At 45.0% G+C, this 22,340-nt stretch overlaps 2 protein-coding genes across 3 annotated transcripts; one reads left to right on the forward strand and one right to left on the reverse strand.

The window, feature by feature from the left end:
* Positions 1-181: 181 nt before the first annotated feature.
* zgc:113531 (uncharacterized protein LOC541359 homolog) lies at positions 182-4,092 on the reverse strand. The gene is made up of 3 exons (XM_035634313.2): positions 3,579-4,092; positions 2,643-2,772; positions 182-2,395 (listed from the first exon to the last, which is right to left on the reverse strand). Exons 1-3 carry the CDS (start codon positions 3,933-3,935, stop codon positions 2,202-2,204), a joined length of 681 nt encoding a protein of 226 aa, XP_035490206.1. The 5' UTR covers positions 3,936-4,092; the 3' UTR covers positions 182-2,201.
* Positions 2,673-22,246, forward strand: ccdc24 (coiled-coil domain containing 24). Of its 2 annotated transcripts, XM_035634289.2 has the most exons (10): positions 2,673-2,805; positions 4,433-4,500; positions 5,180-5,341; positions 9,482-9,669; positions 13,212-13,331; positions 13,435-13,539; positions 15,162-15,216; positions 19,449-19,512; positions 19,934-20,051; positions 20,649-22,246. In XM_035634289.2, exons 2-10 carry the CDS (start codon positions 4,441-4,443, stop codon positions 21,715-21,717), a joined length of 1,941 nt encoding a protein of 646 aa, XP_035490182.2. In that variant the 5' UTR covers positions 2,673-2,805; positions 4,433-4,440; the 3' UTR covers positions 21,718-22,246. The 2 variants fall into 2 exon arrangements, with proteins under 2 accessions (XP_035490182.2, XP_035490184.2); XM_035634291.2 differs by lacking the exon at positions 2,673-2,805 and having other exon boundaries at positions 4,203-4,500; positions 5,175-5,341.
* The last annotated feature ends 94 nt before the right edge of the window (positions 22,247-22,340 follow it).

Consider the following 22,340-nt stretch of genomic DNA (forward strand, 5'->3'; position numbering starts at 1 on the left):
ATAATCTCTCTTTTTCTTTCATTTTCTAATAATAATGTTCTTCATTGTCTGCAGGGAGAACTCAGACTGTCCACGCTGAAAGGCTCTCGGAGTACCTCCGCAGTGTTTCCTCTTGAACTGTTCATGACACAGTACAAGTACAAATAACCAACTGAAGAGAAAACAAGTGGGAGGTACATTATAGATACAAAAGGGTGTTTTAATTTGAAATATTTCACAACATGTTTTCTAGAGGCAGTTTATAACCAGCATGACACATTACATGGTGGGGGGGGGGGGGTCTGATATCAGTTCCCTTTGGTTTCAGGCAGTGAATTGAAAACTGCACTTAAAGAAAAGGTTCAACATCATGGGAATAAAACGCTGGCTTCCACTCTCATGTCTGCACACTAGATATGAAAGTAGAGTCTGTCAGCTGCGCATCAAAGTAAGTGACGTTGATCTTGTCATTGAAGGATGCAGAGACGTGTATTTTCCAAAACGTCTGACTGTTCCTTCAACCGTCGTTCTCTCTGATAACGCGCGAGTTAAGATTCCACGTTTCAGTCGTTCATTATTCTTACACAGTTCAGACCCGGTGACGTGCTTCACAAAGTGATTCAAAAGACATTCAAGAGCCCTAAAAGTGTCGACTTGATTCCGAAACCTTACATGAAAAAAAGCTTCTCGTGGAGGTTTTGGGCTGCGACACTTGTCAGTTGTGACACTTGTACTGTATAAAATATAGGATTCATGCACAAGCACTTGCGGTGACTCTTTGATATAAAGTTAACTCCCTGATAGGCTCCGACACTGCATGTAAACATGTAACAAGATGTTTTGGGGGTTTTCACTCAAAGATCCCTCGTGATTAAAGTGATAGGTGGTAAAAAGAAGAATGACTGTAGAAAGATCGGCTGCGTATAAAACTATAAAATAACAATATATTTCATGCTACATTTCATCATACACTTTGATTCTGAACACAGCAAAGTGATCATTTTACACTATAGTAACAATGTTTCTATGAATAAAGATACACACGTTTTCATGTGAAACTAATAAAGCCGTAAATTACATGTTTGTTTTTCCTGCTCTACAGTTTACGTGCACAAATACGGGTCCATTAAACGAACCCCTGTTTACAACTGTGCCCGAGTCTACAACGACTGTACAGTAACGTTAGGCCGCAGCAAGGTCTCTTATAATGTCTGTGGCCATAGTCTCATTCATTATGATTCAATTAACGTGGAAATTGAACTTTTGAAATTTATGGAACAGTTTCAAATTGTTTATTGCTTCGCTAAAGCCGTTTGCTCGTCTAAATCACATCACAGCTGCGCATAAATTTTGGCGCCGCATCAAAACCGTGACAGGTCAATTACAATTCCTTATCATCCAATAATCTCATTGGCTTTGTTGAATGGATATAGTTTACTATAGTAAGTCTGTTTGGCAATTGAAAAAAGAAACATCGTCTGAGCTGAACAAAAGCGCACTACTCTCTAAAAATCTAAAATCATATTAATCCTCTGCAGTCTACCTTTTTGAAGTAACCGTCGGAAGGCAGATCAAATATTCAAAAAAGCAACTATCTGGAGCTTTCAAATATAAAGTTGTATTTCTTGCTCCTATCAGATTAGATTAACTATGGAATTTTTCTGTAGAAGCACAGATGTTGTGAACAAGCGTTACTGGTGTTTGAGATCTCAGTAAATCATTTTTGTACAACTCAGCGCCTCAACTTTTGTATTCCTGTCATCCTGCATCTGGTGTCACTGTTTACTTTTGTTTTCAAGAGCTTACAATTCATCTTCTTTACTTGCAAAAAGAGGTAATTGTATCTGTTCGTCTTTTACATAACTTTGTCATGGCACGATGAACCTGTCGGGGGGCCGCGATGTGAAGCAAATTTCTGTTGGTCCCCTATTGATTCCTTCATTAACTTACTGTCAGTTGGTTTGTGGCAACAAATTAATACGCAACGGTATTTTAGCAATATGCACCATGGAAGCACAAAGTGAAATAACAACAACACCACAGGAGCATAATTTTAGATAATGCTGCTTTGTTGACATTGATGCTTTGACCTCCGGCCTCGAATTTCAAATGTGAAAAGATTATGATCCAACAATGTCCACGAAAGTGACACATTCGTGGGGTCTCACCGGTGTTATTGTCCATTGTGGAACAGCCAAGTCTTTGGTTGGATCGGGGGAGGATCAGTTTTGCCGGGTGGACGGTGGTTCGGGTGGTGTACAGTTTTTGAGGCGGGAGCAGGTGGCGAGGCGGTTTCCCTCCCAGTAGCCGGCGTCCTGGCCGTCGTGGCAGCGACACTTGGTGCAGGGGTCGACCCAGACGGGCTCGCCCGCAGGAATCACCTGGCCGCGCGAGCCGTCGACGTAGCAGTTGGGACCTGGGTGGAGACGGGCAACAGCGAGGCGAGTGTAAATGCGGCTGAACAGATTTCTACCAACGAGCACTTGGGGGCGGGTGACGCTCAGCATCCTCCGCCACCTTTTGCATGCAAAGGAGGACATGACCTCAGGGTGGTGCCCACTTAGTTCTGTTCCATCTCGTGAGAAGCCCTCAGTGTTAACGCAGCCTGACTTTCCATTGCTTCTCACTAATCACTTCTTTTTTTTTTTCTCATTTCAGCTTACCCTCCTTGCATTCGGGGCAGCATTTCCCCGGCTCATAGACGGGGTTGACACATGGTGGAGGGGCACAATCCGCAACCAGGCAGCGGGCGATGCCGTCACTGTCGCAAGTGCACTGCTCACATTCTGACGGCTGCAGAATAGAACAAACACAGTGAGACTAAGCGTGGGTCATTTCATTATCTCCTCGTGATTTAAAATGTGTGTTCATCGTTGAACGTGACCTGACAAACAGTATAAATTTCGTGTTTTATTTCTGACCAGCACCGTTCACCGAGACGTCCTCGTGCCTTCTCAACAGGGGGCGCCATTTCACCTCCAATTCCCCTGCCCCATACTCAAGTTACACCAACGTGCAAATCAAGAGTTTTGGAGAGTCTTTAATTTGTAGCTCAGATGTTTAGGAGGAAAATGGTCTTGTGCATAGATACACATCTGAAGGGCGGAGGACAGTGGCTACACAACGGGCACGAAACTGACCAAGAAATCCAAAGTTTACATGCAAACCAGATGGAGCTGGCGCTCTTTTGCCCTTTTGTTTTTGGTCATGTCTGTTTGATGCATGCATTATTTAGACAGGGTACAGAAAAGGGTACGCATACAGTCTGCACAAGTGTAGTTTAGAGCTTTATAGTGCATTCAATATTAAAAGAAGAAGAAAATGTTATTGACAAAATTAACTTTGAAATGCTGCAGTTTCTAATTGATGAGATATATAAGGGAGATGATGTCCTTCGAATAAGAGAGGCCTACGACCTACTATTCACTTGGATGGGAAAGTGGTCATTTTTGAACCCCCTATATTCATGTATTTAATATTTATAAAGTATATAATGTTGCAGACCTTTGTCCCCTTAGTGTATTTGCAGGTTTATCGTGTGTGTGTGTGTGTGTGTGTGTGTGTGTGTGTGTGTGTGGCCGGCCTCCTCTCAATCTTACCTGGAAGTCCTGCCCCAGCTCGTACACCACCCCCCGGTACTCGCAGCCGATCTTCTCGCACCTGGGGCAGCAGTCGGTGGGGTAGTGGCTCACATGGATGCACGCGGCCGGCAGAGAGGTGCACTCGGTGCGGGCACACGCGGAGCCCTCGGCGGTGCACTCGCACTGGGTGCAGTGGTCCGAGTCCAGGAAGTACCACTCCCCGACGTAGTAGATGCTGCCGTTGGCCTCGCAGGTGCTCTCCTGTTGTCCGGCCACCGAGAAGCCGAACCCGGCCCGCGCGCAAAGCAGCAGTGCCCAGACGGCCGCGCGTAAAGTCCTGCGGCGCGCCGCGCAGAGGCGCTCAGGCAGAACCATGACGTATACCTTGTCCGAAACAAAACACTGCTGAGAATGAAGAGAAGTGCAACGTCCACTGGGATCCGGCGGGGGTCTGTTGGCTTAACTCTTTCAGTTTCTTACATTGTTCTTGAATTTGGCCCCGTGTGCTCCTTCCCTCAGCGGTCTGGCGGGGCTGCGCACACTTCGACTGGGGAGGAGGAGGAGGAGGAGGGGGATAAAGAGGGAGAGTTTTAGAATCACTGCCTCTTTGGGAGTGAGAGTTCTCACGACAGGCTCAGCTGAAGTCTGTCCCCTCCCATACTTTAACATCTTTGAATAGATTTTTGCAGGAGCACAGGTGTGTTGCCAATAGTTTATTTATTTAAAATAAAAGAAACATTGTAGTTTGGACATGTGTCTACCTTTAATGTGTTGCACTTGTATATATCCATGCATTCAAATTAATTTTAATAAAAACAAAAGCATCTGAGATGTTTAGAGTAACACGTCGATCTCGCGATATCTCCCCTTAGCAACGGGGATGTTTACCCTGGTTACCACAGCCTCGCCAGAGACAACGAGTAAACAAGACCCAACCGAGGTGAGCGGCTGTTCCTCTTCTTAGCAACGCAGTAAACGCATTTTTATGATCTTTATTTCTTGTTCCTGCCTTGAGCAGTAATATATATACGTTTATGATGTTAAAGATACCTGGTGATTTTTTTAGTTTTTCATTGGTTGCATAACTTTCCAGGGAAGAAGCTGTAGCTCATCTCTCTAACTCTGACGTGAGCCACCAGCAGACAGTTATTGTGGACAAAGCTGATTACGGCTAACGATTGTTTTCATTATCGATTAATCGATCAATTGTTTATTGGTCCATAGAATGTCATGAAATGGTAGAAAAATGTTCCCAAAACCCCCAGATGTTTTTTTGTTTCGTCCACGCACCAAAGACATTCAGTTCACTGTCACAGAGGAGCAAAGAAACCAGAACATATTCACATTTAAGTAGCTGAAATCAGAGAATTTTCACATTCTTTTCTCCATAAAATCAAGTTGAACCGATTAATCGATTATCAAAATAGTTGGCCATTCATTTAGTAGTCGATTACTAATCGATTAACTATTCCAACATCCAACCACATCATGCGCAGTAAAAACTGAATATATTCATGTTAACCAAGTGCCAGGGGACACGTTCAGTACATGTCAGTAAATCAGTACATTTTACCTTTTTATTTGACTGTATGTTACACACATTATGTCCTCAAGCTCAGGTTGCCACTCGTATGCCGTCCCCTGATGAGAGCCAGCTCTGGTGCCCTGGCCCGTCCCTGTGGAGCCTGATCGCCGAGCATGTCCCTGGGTCAGAGCTGTCAAAGATCCAGACGGCACTGGGCCACTTCCTGGTGGACATGTACACGGAAGCGCACACTGAGGTGAGAGGGGCTCTTTACGACTGCAGCAGTTCTGATCTTCTCCTGCCGGAACATTACTACGTGCAGCACTTGGCTTTTAAGCTGTGACATTTCACCTCCGCTGGTTCATCATTCATCATTTTTCCCACACTTACTCTTTAAGTCCACCAGACGCTGGGCCTGGGTCTGTTTCTATTCAACAAGAATACCATCACAACTTTTGAGAGAATTTCCATTTGAGCAGAGTGCATCGATGCAAAGTTTGCGCGGCTGAGCAAATCCGGGCCAAATAGTGTAAAAACTGTGATTTAAGGTTTTGCAAGAAGGTTAGTTTGGCTTGCGAACGCTCATCAATCACAACGACCAGACTCTCTGGTCAAAGTGGAATGTGGGTTAACTGGCGCTGAGCCACAGCGAAGGCCAAAGCGTTGGCCAGACACTCATCAATATTTATGCAAGGCCAAGTAAACTATCGGCCCCTGAGCCCCTGGTCCTCTGGCAGAGGGAGCTCACTCACGACGCACTTGCACAGCCAATGAGAAAAAGAACTCACGCTAAGGTGGAGTGGCTGCACAGGCCGAGTCAAGGTAAAGACTGCGGTGTTCAACTGATTCATTTACAGAGAAGCAATTTAAGAGCTAGCTCACTGATGTGTGTGTGTACATATATATATATATATATATATATATATATAAAGAAAAATGGGGTGACTCCAGAATCAAAGAAAACAAAACAGGACTTTGGTTAAGTCATGTTACTCTATAACTATGGCTGCAGAATGTTTATTTCCCTTGCAAATTGGTTTGAGGTCATTTCCCCCCCCCTCTTCATCTATAAAATGTCACCCCGCTGCTGGCCCCCCTCGCTCTTTTTCTTCTGCTGTGCGTTTGTTCGGTATTTAGATCTCTCCATCTGGAGATGGTATCACAGCTCTCATCCTGCAGCGCACCAACAGGCCAGGAAACCACTTGAAACACAGACTCTTCAGTCTGTGGCGGCGCTCAAGCTGCTCCTTGTACACACACACTGACCACGTATTCTTTTGGTGACAGTTAACATGTAAATAGCCAAATGTGGCAATTACAAGACATGTTTAGACGACTTTGAAAACATGCGAGATTCCCCTCGCATGCTTCCAGATTTATTTTTTTTCTTCAGTTTTTGGCACAATTCTGAGTAAAAATCCCAAGAGATGAGCAGTTTCAGCCCATCTGGCACCAAGAACCATGCAACGGTCACATTTGTCCCTGTTCTGATTTTTGATGTGAACCTGTATCCATAACTAAATGAATAAGCAGGTGGATGTGTGTTCCTGGGCTGCACGCTGGCGTAGTGGTCAGCACTTCACATCACGGCAAGAAGGTTCTGGGTTCGAATCCCGGGTTCAAACCAACCAGGGCCTTTCTGTGTGGAGTTTGCATGTTCTCCCCGTGTATTCGTGGGTTCTTTCCGGGTTCTCCGGCTTCCTCTTTGGACTGCAGACTTCCTCCCAAAGACATGCATAATGGGGTTAGGTTAATTGGAGGCTCTAAATTGACCGTAGGTGTGAATGTGAGAGTGAATGGTTGTCCGTCTCTGTATGTGGCCCTGTGATAGGCTGGTGACCTGTCCAGGGTGAACCCCGCCTCTCGACCAATGTTAGATGGGATTGGCTCCAGCCCCCCCGTGACTCTAAATGGATAAAGCGGTAGACGACGGATGGATGGATGGATATGTGTTCCTAATACAGTGAACATATATACTGTGCGGTGGATCACTTCCTTTTCTCTCTTTTCCCCCGTGTCCATGTCCACCCATCTCTTTGTCTTTCTCCTTTTGTTCTCCCCCTTTCTTCTCTCCTCGGTCCCTCGCACGTGAATTAATTCCATCCTTCAATGAGCCACTGTGAAAAGTAGTATTGGATTTTTTTCAGGCTACTCCTTCATTCCTCAGTGCCGCCATTCCTCCCTCCATCAAGGTCGCCATTGTCTATACAGCAGGTAGCTCAAAAGGGAATATCGGCCTCTCTTTTCAAATCTCCGCACGAGGCCAGTCGCTCTGTTGCCTCCCTGCTCTTTCTCCCTACACGCTGAACGAAAATGAGCGGCCTAAGGTAAATATGCTCTTAAACCCCCATTTAAATAATGTAATAGCTCCCGCCAGGGTCTTTCTTTAATAGCTGACAGGTTTCAGCGGCGCTCCCTTAAAATAGCTCCTGGATGAGATCAACAGTATCACGGCAGAGGGAGGGGCGGAAAAAAATTCCAGGAGCAACTCGTTAGCTGGTGGGGCCATGAGTCCTGTAACATAAACACCTCCACACCGGGAGACCGACAGGGGAAGTGTGTGCACGCACGCCTGTGTGTGTGTGTGTGTGTGTGTGTGCGCGCGCACGCAACGATACACATGCGGTGTGTTCAATGACCTCCAGTGTTTTCCTTTGAAGTGCGTTTTTTTGGACTTTACAGAGATGATTGACAGGCAACAGGTGTGGGAACGGTAACTGAATCCAGACTTGAATATGTCTGACAGCATTTTCACACAGAATTTTTTTTACATTTTTGAATAGAATAGAATAGAATAGAACACTGTCTTCGGCTCGCCAGTGAACGGACAGCAGCACGAGGACTGATGGTCGTGAAATACAAACAGCAATGACAGACAGGGTTTGCATTAAAACATCATAAAAGCAACATAAAAGCTTTTTTAACACTTGAATTTATCCTCCTTCTTTCCTCCGGCTGTTACATTATGACAAAATCATGGTCACGTTGTGTCCAGACCACATTCTACACCACTGACCCGCGTGTATTTAGGAGCAGGAAACAAAGTGCAGAGGTTGGTCCTGGGCACTCAGCCCTTCTCGCAGCTTAGCAGGAAGTCATGCACAAAGAGTGACTTTTTCACTCCCTTTTTTTTTTGTGTGCAAATCCTTCATCTGCAGTAATCCTAGCGAAACCACACGGGCTGAAAAAGCTGCACGGTCCCGCCAGCGCGCAGGACTGCTTGTCCAAAGACGTGGCCAGACCGCAAAATGACAGACAAATGTCTGTGCCACATGCACGTGGCGTTCCTCGCCTGCAGTCATGACATGGTGTGGCCGCATGTTCACGTGGTGTCGCAGTGGTTTTCAGAAAAGTTTCTAAAAAGTTGTAGTAGTTTTGTGTCCCGCTCCAAGACGACCATGTTCACAGTTAACGGTAAAAAAATTTAAAAAAAAGAACCCTGAAAAGGTTTTCACTTATTAGAAAGTCGAGAGAAAAATGCACCACGGCGTCTTGAATAACTGAAAGACCAAAGAAACAAGAGCACAGACCTCCCTCCCTATATGCTGTTTCACACAAAACTTGCATTCCCATCTCCGTCTGGCCGACATATTTCTGTGTATTTGTCAAGATATGACTCTGAATGTCAAGTCCTGCCCAACGGTGAAGAATCCTTCAAACAAGTCCTTGACTTTTTGAGTAATCCTGCTGACAATCAGACAACGGAACCAATCCCATGACCTCCTTGGTGGAGGTTTGTGTTATTGATAAATCTGTCTCACGGGTTTACATTGAATCTACATTTGGAACAGATATCTTTTCAGATTATTTTCTATAAAAACATCAACATTTAGTATACCCTCCATTTATCATATTTTGCATCAGAGCGAGGGTTATGGTTGTAACTAGATGTGGATGTTGGACCTAATTAGCCTCGGACCTTTTGTGATATTAAAACTGAAAACTCCTCTTGAAAATATCTCACAGTTTTGAAAGTGCAAACAGTGGAGTGCCTTCTCTGTGAATCTACTCAGGTTCCACGTGCAGGAGTCCTGCGCCTTCACCTTGCAGGGATCAGAGTCGTATGTTGGACTCACTGAGAGTCGGAGGATGCAAGATAATCCTCACCTGGCTTCCCTGAGATACGAATAGTCCTGCCTTCATCCTCAGTCACTGAAGGACGCATGGTGTCGGGATCAATGCTCGCAACAGATTTTAACTGGAATTGTCCGCAGCTGTAAATAAATCGATAAGATCCTATGGTGCGAGATTTGAACATGAGCTGCCAGACGTGAATATATCACCTGGACAGCACCAGAAGAAAAATCTCCTATAGGTCCTGTCAAAACGCACGTCGTAAAAGGTGTTTGAGCATAATCTCTGGTTGTCTTACCACTGTCTGCCGTAACGTTTGCAGGCGGAGATGTGGTGCAAGATGTGGCAGGAGAGCCGGCGAGGCGGAAACCATGGCAGCAGGGCGGGGACCCCGCTCCCACGTCCTCGGGGCTCCCCCCTGGCCGACCCCCCTGCAGTGAAAGAGCTGCTGAGAGCTGAGGTCAAGATGCTGCTACAGACTCTCAGGGAGAGAGTTACCAAGGGGGGAAGGTGGGTGACAGATCCGACACACTTAAATATACTCTACTGTACATTACTAGTCAATTACTGGATTGGTTGGGGGTTTTTTTCTTTCCCTTTTTGACGTGTAAGCCGAAAAACATAACGGGGTTACATTTATTTCTACTTGTAAAGCAGTACTACTAATGCCAGTAATAATTATAACGATAGGAATTTGATAGAAAAATAGAATAAACGCAGCACAGATTATGTCAGTTTGTTATAAGTAGATATAATTAACCTGAAAAAAAATGAGAAGAAATATTGTTTTGATGATGCTGGCCATCCTTCGAGAAGAGCCAGCAGCTTTGATTCACAGCATATATCCCCCCGTTTTATGCCACACAATAAAAACATTTGTCAGTCATTCATCTCTCAGTCATCAGCTGAACTTTACGACATGAGGATATTTACATACATTTTCTTTTTCAACAATGTGAATTAATTCACACTAAATCTTCGACGGCCGCTCCGTAAAGGCAGTTTAGGTCCAGATGTGTGAGCAGCCCTGGGAGTCCACATTTGCGCGCTCTGTCTCTCCACTGATGAATAAATGCAATCATTTGACATGATTTGAGGGAGAGAATTTCCAGCGCTCCAGACCAAGAACACAAACTCTTCTTTATGGCTTTTCTCACAAGCCGGGAAGATGGGATGAGAGCTGGGAAGGGGCGAGTAGGTATAGGTCCTTTTTGCCCGGACAAAGAGCGCCATAAAATGCTACATTGTGTTCCCTTGTCACTTACGAACGGGACGGGGAAGCAGCGGAACAAAGGGGTTTTTTGGCGGAGAGATGCTGCAAACTAATTTGGATGCAACGGAACAATAGGACAATTATAGGGGAGGGAGACGTCCATGCATTCCACACCAGATGCCGTCAAACACTATAGCCTAGATTTTAAAGTTAAGGAGTTTGTGTTGGAAAATACACTGTAGAGTAAAAGTGACCTTGACTCGTTTCTTTGTCACTTGCAGAACTCACAGCGCGGCAACAAGCAAGCTTGGTGCCGTGTCTTTTTAAAAATTCTATTTATAAAGGACAGTTTTCTGGGACTCATAAGATCCTTAAAAATTGGTAATAAAACTTTCTAATTGCTGCAGCTAATCACACAACTCAGTTCTGAGATGAGCCTTTAGCAATTTGTAATTTAATGACCTGTATTAAAATATTCTGAAGACTGTCATAAAAGCTGTTGGCAGGATGATATCAGTTAGTAAAACTGCCCTTCCTTGCACATCCTCACATTACAATTTAGTAGCCTAAATGATGTATCAAAGTGTGTGTGTGCGTGCGTGCGTGTGTGTGCGTGCGTGTGTGAGAGAGAGAATCTGTAGAATGAGCGAGCAACTATCCCGGCAACCGCCTCGCTGCTGCCAGGAATGCCGCCCCATGACTCCTCTCTGGTTTCGCTGAGGCCTTTTGAGAAAAGCACAACACAAGATGGATTGTTCGGCGTTTTTGTGACACACCGTTTACTGCCTGTCAATTTGTCGACTTCCTTTTCATTGTGATTTTCCTCTCTCTTTTTTTTTTTCTTTCTTTGCGTCCTCAATTTGTGTTGTGGTGTCGAGCAAAAGGCAGCAGGAGATTCTTCAGCGTGCTTGTGTGTGTGTGATATTCCCAGTGCTCTACTTGTCCTACAATCTACATGTGTGTTACCAAAGTAACTCATTTGTGTCAATGTCCTTAATGCTGCAGGTATAAAAGTCATAATCCAAACATATATTGAGATTTCAATCTGATAACGGTGCTTCATGAAAAGCATCATGGAACTTATTGCATTTCATTCTGAGGGGAACACGAACATCTGCATCAAATCTCACAGCAATGAATCTAATAATTGTTGGTATCTTTTAACCCAAAACTACACATTTGAACCTCATGGTGGCGCTATAGGGAAAGTCAGGGGATCACCAAAGTTGTCTCCATACACCGTCTGTGGACTATGAATGTCTGTACCGAATGTCATGGCCGTCTTATCCCGCAGTTGTTGAGATAATTCAGTTCAGACCAAACAACACTGAGCCCTAAAAGCCACGGCTCAAGCGCGGCTAAAAGCCTTTCAGCACCACTGCCACTAATTGTTGCCACATTTGTTTTGTAGTGACATTCAGAGAGTAATCAACAGTAACGCATGCTACTTGTTACGGGAAGGGCAGGACGGGCAGACGTTTAAGTCGACACTCCGAGTAACCGATAAAAAACCCCTGCGGCCCCGCGTGTCGTTGAAGTGCCGCCGAGCGAGACGCGAACTGAGGCCTCACCTGCTCTCACATCACCAGTCGGCCCTGTGCTCCGGCTCCGGTGTAAGTGGATTACAAAAAGTGCCATTGAGAGGGAGAAACGTGGCCCTTTGTGATTGGCTGCGTGGGAACAATGCCGGAGAAGTATTGGTGCCGCACACGGCACTGCCAGCACAAATCGCTTCCCCTCTTTGAAGTTGGCTTCGGTATATACTTGTGGATTGTGACTCACGGTGACGTGCACTTTTGTGCGTGTGTGTACGCGTGTGTTCGAGGCCTTTGATCGCTCAATAAGGGCCAAGTCCCACGTGTGTTTCACCTAAATGGCTTTCAGGACTAAAACTGAACACACTTTGCTGCGATAGCACTTTGACTTAATGTTGCTCCTCAACCGACTGTTTCTGTCAATTTGTTTCAATTTCATATGCCTTTCGGCATGGAAATTGATATTGCCAAAGCATCAGCAACAGAGAGAGGCATGATTATTATTAGTGTTTGTGTGTGTGTGTGTGTGTGTGTGTGTGTGTATGTGTGAACATTTGCCTGCATATTTGCAGCAAAGACCAAATGGAAGTGATCTGCGTGAATCCACGTGAACAGGAGTTGCATTTTCCGTCCCCACACCAGACTTCTCCTGTGTGATTTGAATCATTTATATGAGGGGTGTAGATGGGAGTGTGTGTGTGTGTCGGACTGTGTGCCTTGTAAAAGTCAACGGATTTCATCTCATTGGCCTCCTCCTGTGCGGTCCTGATGCCCGACCCATCCACCCACGCCTGCGTCTCATCGACTGAGCGGCCAGAAAAGTGTGCGTTGTCTCTCTCATTCGAAGTGAAGCAGAGCTGACCAGACCGTCACATCCTCCTGCTGCTGCTGCCGACACCAGGAGATTGATTTCTTTCCCTCCCAGAGATCATTCTGACATTTTGCCCCTGAAATCTAAAAATAATGCGCAGGTCGTTGTGTAACCTTTTAAGGCACCAACAGATCATCCTGCGTAGGCCGAGCGCCTGACCTCTGTTCATTTATCCACCCCGGTGCTTTACAGCCGACAGACCGGCTAAGACCTGATCGTGAGAAGTGGAATGAAAAAATCCAATAAAATTGATACGAGGAGATAAAAATGGAACCAAAAGGAAATAAAAAATTACGTTTCAAGTTAAAGGATATCAACACCTTTAGCTGCTCCCAGGCTGAGCACATTCCTCAGCACGCCATAAAAGAAAAAAGCTGCGGATGCAGTAAATTAGCTGGACGTCTGATCTTTGTCTGTGCTGTCGTTGCTATAGAGATGGCGACACGGAGCTCCTATCTCTGTACAAACCTGAGACTGTAAACTACGCCCTCGGTCACCTCGACAGCCGCCACAGTGACTGCATCAGCCCCGGAGATACTGATGATGGGAGCAGGTTAGTAACACTGGTGAAAAAAAAAATTAAAAATTAAAAAAAACTGGATATTTCACTCGTGTGATACAGTGATTTTCATCGGACACAAAAATCTCTCCTTCAGACCGAGCTCCCACCGTTCGGTCGGGTCGAGCGCCGGAGACGAGATCGAGGCCGCGAGAGACAAGCTGAATGTCGCTGACATTGACCAGGTGGTGGAGCGCCTCAGGTGAGCAGCATGCAGCAGTGGTCAACTCCCAAACCTTTTGGGCTGCGGAACATTTAAAACGAGGCAGAATTCAGAGTTATCTTTCGCCTCTTGGATCGTTCCATTTGTAACTCTACAATGAGTCTCAGTCCATTGTTTACTCGTCCAGACTGCCACTTATCCAGTTTTGGTTCCCTCTCAATTCTCTCTCAGTGTCTGTTTTCAGCAGAAAAGCTTTATAAACCCACTGTGCACATTCCTGCTCAGCACCAAACAGCCTGTAAGTGACCAGATATTTCCCCCCAGAGATGGCGGAGACAAAAATCTGATTCGATTGGACTGACTGGTTCATCTGGTCCGAAACGCAGCCGGGATAATGCAGATTTCGTAATTGCAAGTGGAGCAAGTTTTCCGTGTTCATCCATCCGTCCGTCCATCCATCCATCCATCCATCCGTCCGTCCGTCTGTCCGCTCATCCGTGGTCGGGCTGCGGCGGCAGCAGTTAAATCAGGGTGTTCCGAACGTCTCGCTCCTCCTGAGCGACCCACCGCGTGGCTCCCAGGCCCGGGGCAGTTTTACCCATTATCACCCTGTGTCCCGACTCATGGGTTGGGAGCCAGCGGCAAAGAGGGTCCAGCTGTGACACGCTGTAATTGCATGTCACTCTTGTTTTGATCTTAGATGTTGTGCATCAGAAAAAACACATGATTTGTCATGAATGTCGTTCACATGTGCTCTGTCAGCGAGGTCCTCACCTTCCCCCCCCTTTCATTTCCCCCAGCTCTCCTCTGTGGCCTCCATCACACTCCATCCCTCCTTTCCTTCCTCTACGTCCCCTCTTCTTGGAGGCCCACGGGGCAATGCAGTCGCTGGGGCTACCCTTGGAAGTGAAGCCTCCCTTTTCTTTTCTTTTCCTCTCTCTCTCTCTCTCTCTCTCTCTCTCTCTCTCTCTCTCTCTCTCCCTCTCTCCCATTTCCTGGCACGACCAGAACAAAAAGCCCCATTGTCAGAAAATGGATCCCAGACAGGGCCGGAGCGGGGCAGGAGATTCTTTTTCATCTGCAAGAAGTGAATAAAGTCAACGATGGTTATGAAAGCAGAGAAGGGGGGAGTGTGGGGGACAGAGAGGGAGGGAAAAGAAAAATAGGACATTGTTTCCTTGGTACTGTATTAAAACCACAGACGGTAAACTCTGAGCAGATGCCCAGTCCACCTTGTTGTCACTGCTTCGTATATTATCTACTGCTGTGTGCCGTTACTGCGTTTTGTGTTATATAGTGTAGAGTTATCAGCAGATTTAACCACTGCAGGCAACTGATAACATATGATAGTGTTTTTAACTACATTCAAGAGAACAAGCCAAAGTCACAAAGGTTTTTAGTTCTGGTTGGTTTGGTGGAAAAACTTGGCTCAATGGCAGAAGTCACAAAATGATCGATAGTGGCTCCGCAGAACTTTATAAAGATTCACAACTTCAAGCTCGAAGCCACAGCTTCCAACTTACTTGTTTCGCCCCTTGTGTCTGTTGAGACTGTCAAACGTCCAGTTTCCAGTTTAAGAGATTTTAAATTTTGGCCTCTACTGTGTTTTTCATGAAAGGCAACTGTACTGACGACATCTAACCATCTGTCCGACTCTCTAGGTCTGTCCTAATGGAGGAATGTGAAGTGTTGAAACGACTGGTGCAGAATTTAAAGGTAAGAAGAACAATATGGAAAACAAATAATACCAAATCAATGTTTCAATTTTCTTTTATTTTTCAGACAATTTATTTCAGAATCCATGTTATGGAGCCATGCTTGTACTTGTGCTTCTGGATAGCCTGTTCATATTGCACTGTAGGTCCACCATTATAAATCTCCAGATATAATTGTATCTACTACTTCTAAACCCCCTACATCCTGATTTTACCTACAATGTTCCTGAAGGTTTCTATCACAGGGCCACATACAGAGACAAACAACCATTCACTCTCACATTCACACCTACGGTCAATTTAGAGTCTTCAATGAACCTGACCCATTCTGCATGTCTTTGGACAGGGAAAACATGCAATCTCCACACAGAAAGGCACTGGTTGGTTTGAACCGGGACTCGAACCCAGAACCTTCTTGCTGTGAGGCGAAAGTGCTAACCACTACGCCACCGTGCAGCCTTTCAACGATGGTTTCTTTACATCTTGAAAAAAACAAATCACACTTTCTCTTTCTGGTTTTAGTTTTCCTTGCAGTTGCACCATTTTACAAAAGGACACATTCAAGCTGACTAATGTTAAATGCAATTTGTTTAATGATTCATTTATACATAAATATAAAAAATTGTTAAATAATGCTGATTATTTCCTTTAAAACGATACACACGTCCTCAACCAGGGACTCTCCCTACCCCAAATCAGAACGAATTGAATCATTCTTTGGACTCCCACAGGTGGGTCTATTCAACTCTCCGTTGGCACTGAAACGCTACCAAGGCATCCATTTACACACACACACACACACACACACACACACACACACACACACACACACACACACACACACACACACACACACTTGCACGCACTGGAGGCCTGCGAGGGCTCAGTCTAAGCTTGTTTTTCCATCTGTCTGGCCAACAGCTTTGCAGTGCTGAGTAAGACCAATCTCCTTCCAGTCACTCAAATGGGTTTCTACATACATATAATAAGACACACACACACACACACACACACACACACACACACACACACACACACACACACACACACACACACATTTGGACAAAGAAACACACATACACTGTCAGGCTTGTTTGGTGTTATGAAAGACGAAAGAAGGGAGTGGGTTAGTCACAGGCCAGATGTGGGACTTTTCTGCAGACCAGATTGGGGGTTATCTCTCACGTGTGTGTGTGTGTGTGTGTGCGTGCCTGCGTGCGTGCGTGCGTGTGTCTGTCTGACCAGAAGTGTTTCTGTCCCAATTTGAAATAAAACCAGCTGCAGGCGAGTGCAGCTGGTAATAACAAGTGCTAATAATAATTATTATTAGCGCTTTTTGACCAAAATGTGGGTTGTTCCCGGCTTTAAGACTTGAGGGTGTGAAGGAAATCGTAAAGAGACTTTTCTCAGTTGCAATGAGGCGTTTACAGTAAAGACAGTTAGCGCCTTATCAAGCTTATTGTGTACTGCGTTTAGTCGCTGGTAACTGGAAACAGCCCTGAGGATCTACCGTGTCATATTTAGTTTTCAACAAAAAGCTTCATAATGTCCTCTTGTCAACTAATAAGTTAATTTGTGCAATGACCCCAGTTCATGGCTACATCTTGCCAAACCTGCTGAGACTATTATACAAGAATATTTGATATAGGAGGCTTAATAAAGGAGTGAGCATTTAAATCATGGTTTGTATAGTTCTTATTTTCTCAACCCTTTTTTCTTTTTCTCCCGCAAAAGTCAAGGCAAAGAGATCATTCAAACATTCAACAAACTGTTTTCATTCTTGTTTTAGTTTCAGATTTAAAAAAAAAAAGAGTTTAAATTTGCCCTTTAATCTCAGATCCACTGCTTCAAATCCGCACTATGTAAATGTGTTTGAAGGAGAAAAGGAATTTGGAGTCTGTGAAGAGCTAAGAAGGAAAACATTTTTAGACCATGATTGTTAACATCTGTTTTATATGTTTCAAGGCCTGTCGTAATTATCCATATCTTCTGCAGTTTGTTTTTTTCTAAATGTATTTTTGTGCTGGTAATTAACTGGAAAATGAGAAGAAAATGTGTTAAATGTCTAGAATTATTCCGTCAGTGTTTTGTCAGTGAGCAGTAAACAAGGTACTTGATTAAGTCGAGATAAGTGCCCCCGCCTGATGAGGGCCACGAGCTTCTCATTCACCAGCGTCTTGTTTGATCCGACTGAGATTGCTATTGATTCAGTGTTATTCCGTGCAGTAAAATGATTTTGTTTTTTTAAACAGCTATTAACTGGAGCTGTATGAACTGCGATCAGATTGCCGTTTTAGTGCAACATGTATACAGCGGCACAATCAACGGCTCCTAAGAGCAAATGTAATGACTCTAAACAACTGTAAAGAGTAACTCACACAGACTGTTTTCATTTGTGTGTTTCCTCATTTACCTGCAGGAGTAAATGTCAGTGCAACCTGCCTCCATTCGGAGCACATGGCCCAGGCCTCATGGCCGCCTCTTCTTTATTCCAACGATCATCTTCTTGCTTTAAGTTTTGTCTCTGTATTATTCCAAGTGTGATCTCGCCGAGCCGAACTCACGTCTGCCGGCGGGCCTTATCCTCTGTATGTTCTGAAACCGAATGTGCTGGCTGCAGGTTTTTCATTCACTATTTTCCATCTAATGTTACTGGTGCTCCCTGCCCATATCCAGCTGTATGTACTTGTGGAATTGGTTTTACGTGAATGCATATAGGAAGTGGCCTTTTCAGCTGCTTTTGTTAAAAATAGCTCGGATGATGTCAGTCCTTGGGTTTGGCCCTCCTGTCTGCACGGAGAGAAGGTGTCTGTTCCCCCAGCTACTAATAATATTGTTAGCTGTGCTGTGCCAGAGCAGCAGCAGCAGCACAACTCTGCTCACGCCGTGACGTTTGCCTCGGGTGAGGATTTTGTCACTGGGGTAATTGGGGATGGTCTTGTTCTAAATTGTCCTTTGCTGGTCAAAACTAGGCAGAGGTGGACTAATGTCCGTCAAGGCCTCGTGGCAACTCTGTATTTTGAGTTAGCGGCAGCAGGATGCACCAGATCAATAGCAGTAATCAAAACGTCTGCATCCGCCTCACCCTCTCAATCGTGTTCTGGTCGAGCTGGTGCAGCTTGCATGACCATCTGAGGAAAGCATGCAGCTTGAAGTCGCTCTTCAGCATGTTCCCAGCGCACAGAGCAGATGATTATCACTTTGAGCAGATGAAAAGATGAATCGCCACAAGGAGCTGGTTTCAGCTGGGGTTCTTTTGTTGCAGGAGCGGCGGATCCCTGTTCTTCTGCTTTCAGCCGAGAGGGATGTTTTGAGTGCGCACTGGGTAGTGGGTGGATTTGGGTTCTAGAAAGTCATGTCAGAGAATAATGACGGGAACATACGAGCTTTCCTAAAATATCAGCAAGTCGGTGCCATGGTGAGGGATTCCAACCCCACATGGACCACAGAGCCTATTTTCAGTGTGTGTGTGTGTGTGTGTGTGTGTGTGTGTTTGTGTGTGTGTGTGTGTGTGTGTGTCTGTGTCTGTGTGTGCGTTTGTGTATGTGTATGTGTGTGCGCGCTTTACAGCTGTTTGGGATTTCAGTCACTTCAATGTCAGAGACACCACACATCATCTGCAGCTCTGAATAAGAGCACCAGGAGCTTTTGGTTTGAATCCCACAGGAAAAATAGACCAAAAATACAAGTTTTAACTGTCAGTCTCCGGTCCCGTGTGTGTGTGTGTGTGTGTGTGTGTGTGTGTGTGTGTGTGTGTGTGTGTGTGTGTGTGTGTGTGTGTGTGTGTGTCCTATATAGTCTGTGGTTGCTCTAGAGACTCTCCATTAGCATTTGTGCTCGTGTAAAATGAGGAGAGGGGCTGCCAGTCATTCATAACAAACACACATTGAGACACACTTTTCAATCATTTCTTTGGTTTTGCAAGCACACACACACACACTCACGGAATGCTATGGTTTTCATTGCTCTGGATGTAGATTTTTGAGGCCAAATTATGATGGAACACTGCTGCTCAATCGTTTAGTGGTCACACACACACACACACACACACACACACACACACACACACACACACACACACACACACTGTTCCTTTCCTCTTTCGCCCTCTGTTATTTTTATAATTTTTCCAAGGCCTGTGCTTTCTTGAACATGTTTAACACATTTACATTGTAAAACCAATGTGCATGATTAACATTTCTCTGTCTCTTCCTCGATTTGTGTTTCTCACAGAGAAATATCAAAGGAAAGTGCAGTAGTCAAGGTGAATTTGGTAAATCGGAACCTACACTTGCAGGTGGGTCCATACATACACCAACATTTTGGTGTTTGCTGCCATCTGGTGGCACAGTTTTGTTTAACAGTGTGAATGCAGATTTCTCGACTGTCTCTCTCCCATTTGGCTCAGTGATTTAATATGCTAATGTTAAATGAATGCTGATAGTTTTGCCTCGCCCTCCTTGCTTTAGCGGGTAAAACTTATTCTCAAACATATGATTTGGCTTTGGCCGAATCTGCAGAATCTTCATAGGGCTAAGAGCCATAAAATGTATTTTGAGAATGCAAGGCAGCAGCCTCCATAGACAGCAACTGACTTCACTTTAAGTACCATATAAATAGTGATTGTGTTTTTTTTACGCAATTGCCAGACTTGGATGGATTTCAATATTTTCAGGCTTTTTCACATCTCAGTTTTGTTGTGTTTTGTGTCTGTGTAGAGTTGAGAGAGCTAAGAGGAGCCGTACAAATGGACTTGGAGCTTTACCCAGCTTCATTTGCTGCTTCATCCCCGACCTCGCCCCCTCTTCCTGTGAAAGGACTGAAGAACAGGTTCAGGTTTGTACGTTTTGTCGTTAGTCACTGCTAGAACCTCCACAAGACTTTATTTAGAATAATTCCTATTTGTATAGAATTAATCTTAACGCAGTTACAAAGTGCTTTGACAAAGGACATACTGATTTGCACAGTTTTAGGTGCCATGACAGCAAAACACCCTTGGATGCAAATCTAGACGTACAGACGTAATTGTGAGAAGAGCTCACAGTTCTACTCTGTTTGTACATACTGTACATATCGGTTCAGCAGGTCGGAGATATACCTTAGACTTAATCTGCTTTAGCGATTAAAAGAAGAACTTTGGAAGCGATGAAGCCTGTGCAAGTATTAGAATGGATGCATTATGGCTTTTGACCAGCAGAGGGAGTGCACTTACTTACACACAGCTGATACTGTACCTCAAATAGCTGCTTGACATTTTCTGGTGATTTGTGCCTTCTCCTACTGAATGTGAGCATGATAGGGCTGTTGAATCAAATACTATCTAAATAAATCAATCCCCAGCATTGTTACTGTTCTTTTTGTTGTTGTTGTTCTCTTCATGCGAAAGAAAAATGTTTCTCAATCAGATTCCCATTTCTGATTTTTCTCCCCCAGACTGTCAGCAGGGCAAAGGGCCTCTGATGAGACTCTGCAGACTCTACACTCAACATCAGTCCTAAGACCACATCCACCTCCTCCACGGTGCCATCCCAGGCCACCTGTTGGACCTCCTGTCACCAAGACCTCTGCCTCCGTCGAACCAGTTCATTCTTCCTCATCGTCCAGGACTCATGGTCAGCGTAGAAGCACATTGGGGTCAAATGCGTCGAGCAGTACACCTGGCTGCGGCAGCAAACTCACTACTTCTGGGCATCACTTCCCCACTGACCAGATAAAGGTCATGAATGAATATCCCTGCAGTCCACCTCCAGATCAAGACTGCAGGCCTCTGACTTATAGTCCTAGCTTCCCAATAAAACCTCCAAGAAACTCACCCGCCCATGAAGCCCAATCACCATGCCATCGCAGCGTCCACAGCCTGAGCAGAGGGTTTGATATGTCAGGACAGAGGGAGAGGCAAAGCGGCGCTGTCGGGAGGTCAAGAGACGTCAGCGTTACCCCCTCATCCATTCCACCACTCAGCCCTGCAAGTGATGCGGGCAGTTACAGCAACAGCAGTGCTGACCCTTCTGGGTCAACTACGGCGAACTCAGACACACAAAATGGGCAGAAGAAAAGTACCCATGGAGGCGGTGTAGTGTCAGCATCAGTGCAAGCAGATAATGACCAGAGGAAGAATACCTCTGAGAGTCTTTATTCTTCCGTCACGTCCGAAACTGGGAGGCATCCTGCAAAAAAATGTGACTGGAAGATAAAAAGTCGAACTGAAAGAAATATAAACGGTCATCTTGGGAAGGAAATCACCAAACAGCAAAGCGCTAGTAGCCACTGTTTGACGGATTACTCCTCACATCATCGTTCAGAAAGCAATGGTGAAAAGGAAGGACAGGCCAAATGCACTCAGGCAGCATCTGTACAGTCGAATGTGAAATGCTTTACTTTGCCTAAAAGACTTCGTGGAGGCACCGCAAGTCAACCGACAAGTGTCCAAGAGGCCCAGACAGAGCCAGCGCTCATCAACAAGTTTTACCAGCCAGTACCTCCTCCAGGAGTGTCAACATGAAGTCAGCCCCACACCATGTAGAAAGTGTTTGCCATTGTATTTCATGAGATAAATGTTTAGAAGTACAATGAATTGATGTTGCGTGGTTCATGAAGAGGTTTTTTTTGGTTTTTTTACATCAAGCGTTAATTAAAAAAACTTGAATTGTGAATTTCCAAAAGGCGGAGGCTGTGATTAGAGTGCTAAGAGTTGTACAGTGTCCAAGTGTTTGGTTGGAAAAAATGTGTTGTCGAGACAGTGAACAGAGCAAAACTAGTTACCTGAGACGATTTGACATGACTTAATAGGAAAACCACAGATGTAACTAGCAATTCCAGCCAGCTTTACTGCATTTAGCTTTTATTAACAGCTCTTCTTTCCCTATCATGACATGTCCAAATGTATTCCTTCATTAGAGGCAGTGTTACTAATGGTGTTGGCATATCATGGAAATAATACTAATTCTTACCAGGGCGAAATGTCCAGGGTGTAACCCGCCTCTTAACCAATGTGTGCTTGGATCAAAAATAATAAAAAAAAACCTTGGCAAGATCTCGCAAAACTTTTGATCTGGCAAAAGCAGGAACTTCGATGTCCCTGCCAGGGCTCCGTACAGGTGAGCTCGATAACAGAGTGTGAAAGGT

Source organism: Scophthalmus maximus, chromosome 5 (genome assembly GCF_022379125.1).
Source record: "Scophthalmus maximus strain ysfricsl-2021 chromosome 5, ASM2237912v1, whole genome shotgun sequence".
Classification (NCBI taxonomy): Eukaryota; Metazoa; Chordata; class Actinopteri; order Pleuronectiformes; family Scophthalmidae; genus Scophthalmus; species Scophthalmus maximus.

Coding starts and splice junctions, on each gene's coding strand:
- zgc:113531 (XM_035634313.2), bottom strand. CDS start 3,935: ATGGTTCTGCCTGAGCGCCTCTGCGCGGCGCGCCGCAGGACTTTACGC. Junction 2,773..3,578: donor AGCTGGGGCAGGACTTCCAG/GTAAGATTGAGA, acceptor TCTATTCTGCAG/CCGTCAGAATGTGAGCAGTG. Junction 2,396..2,642: donor CTGCCCCGAATGCAAGGAGG/GTAAGCTGAAAT, acceptor GTCTCCACCCAG/GTCCCAACTGCTACGTCGAC.
- ccdc24 (XM_035634289.2), top strand. CDS start 4,441: ATGTTTACCCTGGTTACCACAGCCTCGCCAGAGACAACGAGTAAACAA. Junction 9,670..13,211: donor AGAGTTACCAAGGGGGGAAG/GTGGGTGACAGA, acceptor TCGTTGCTATAG/AGATGGCGACACGGAGCTCC. Junction 20,052..20,648: donor GGACTGAAGAACAGGTTCAG/GTTTGTACGTTT, acceptor TTTCTCCCCCAG/ACTGTCAGCAGGGCAAAGGG.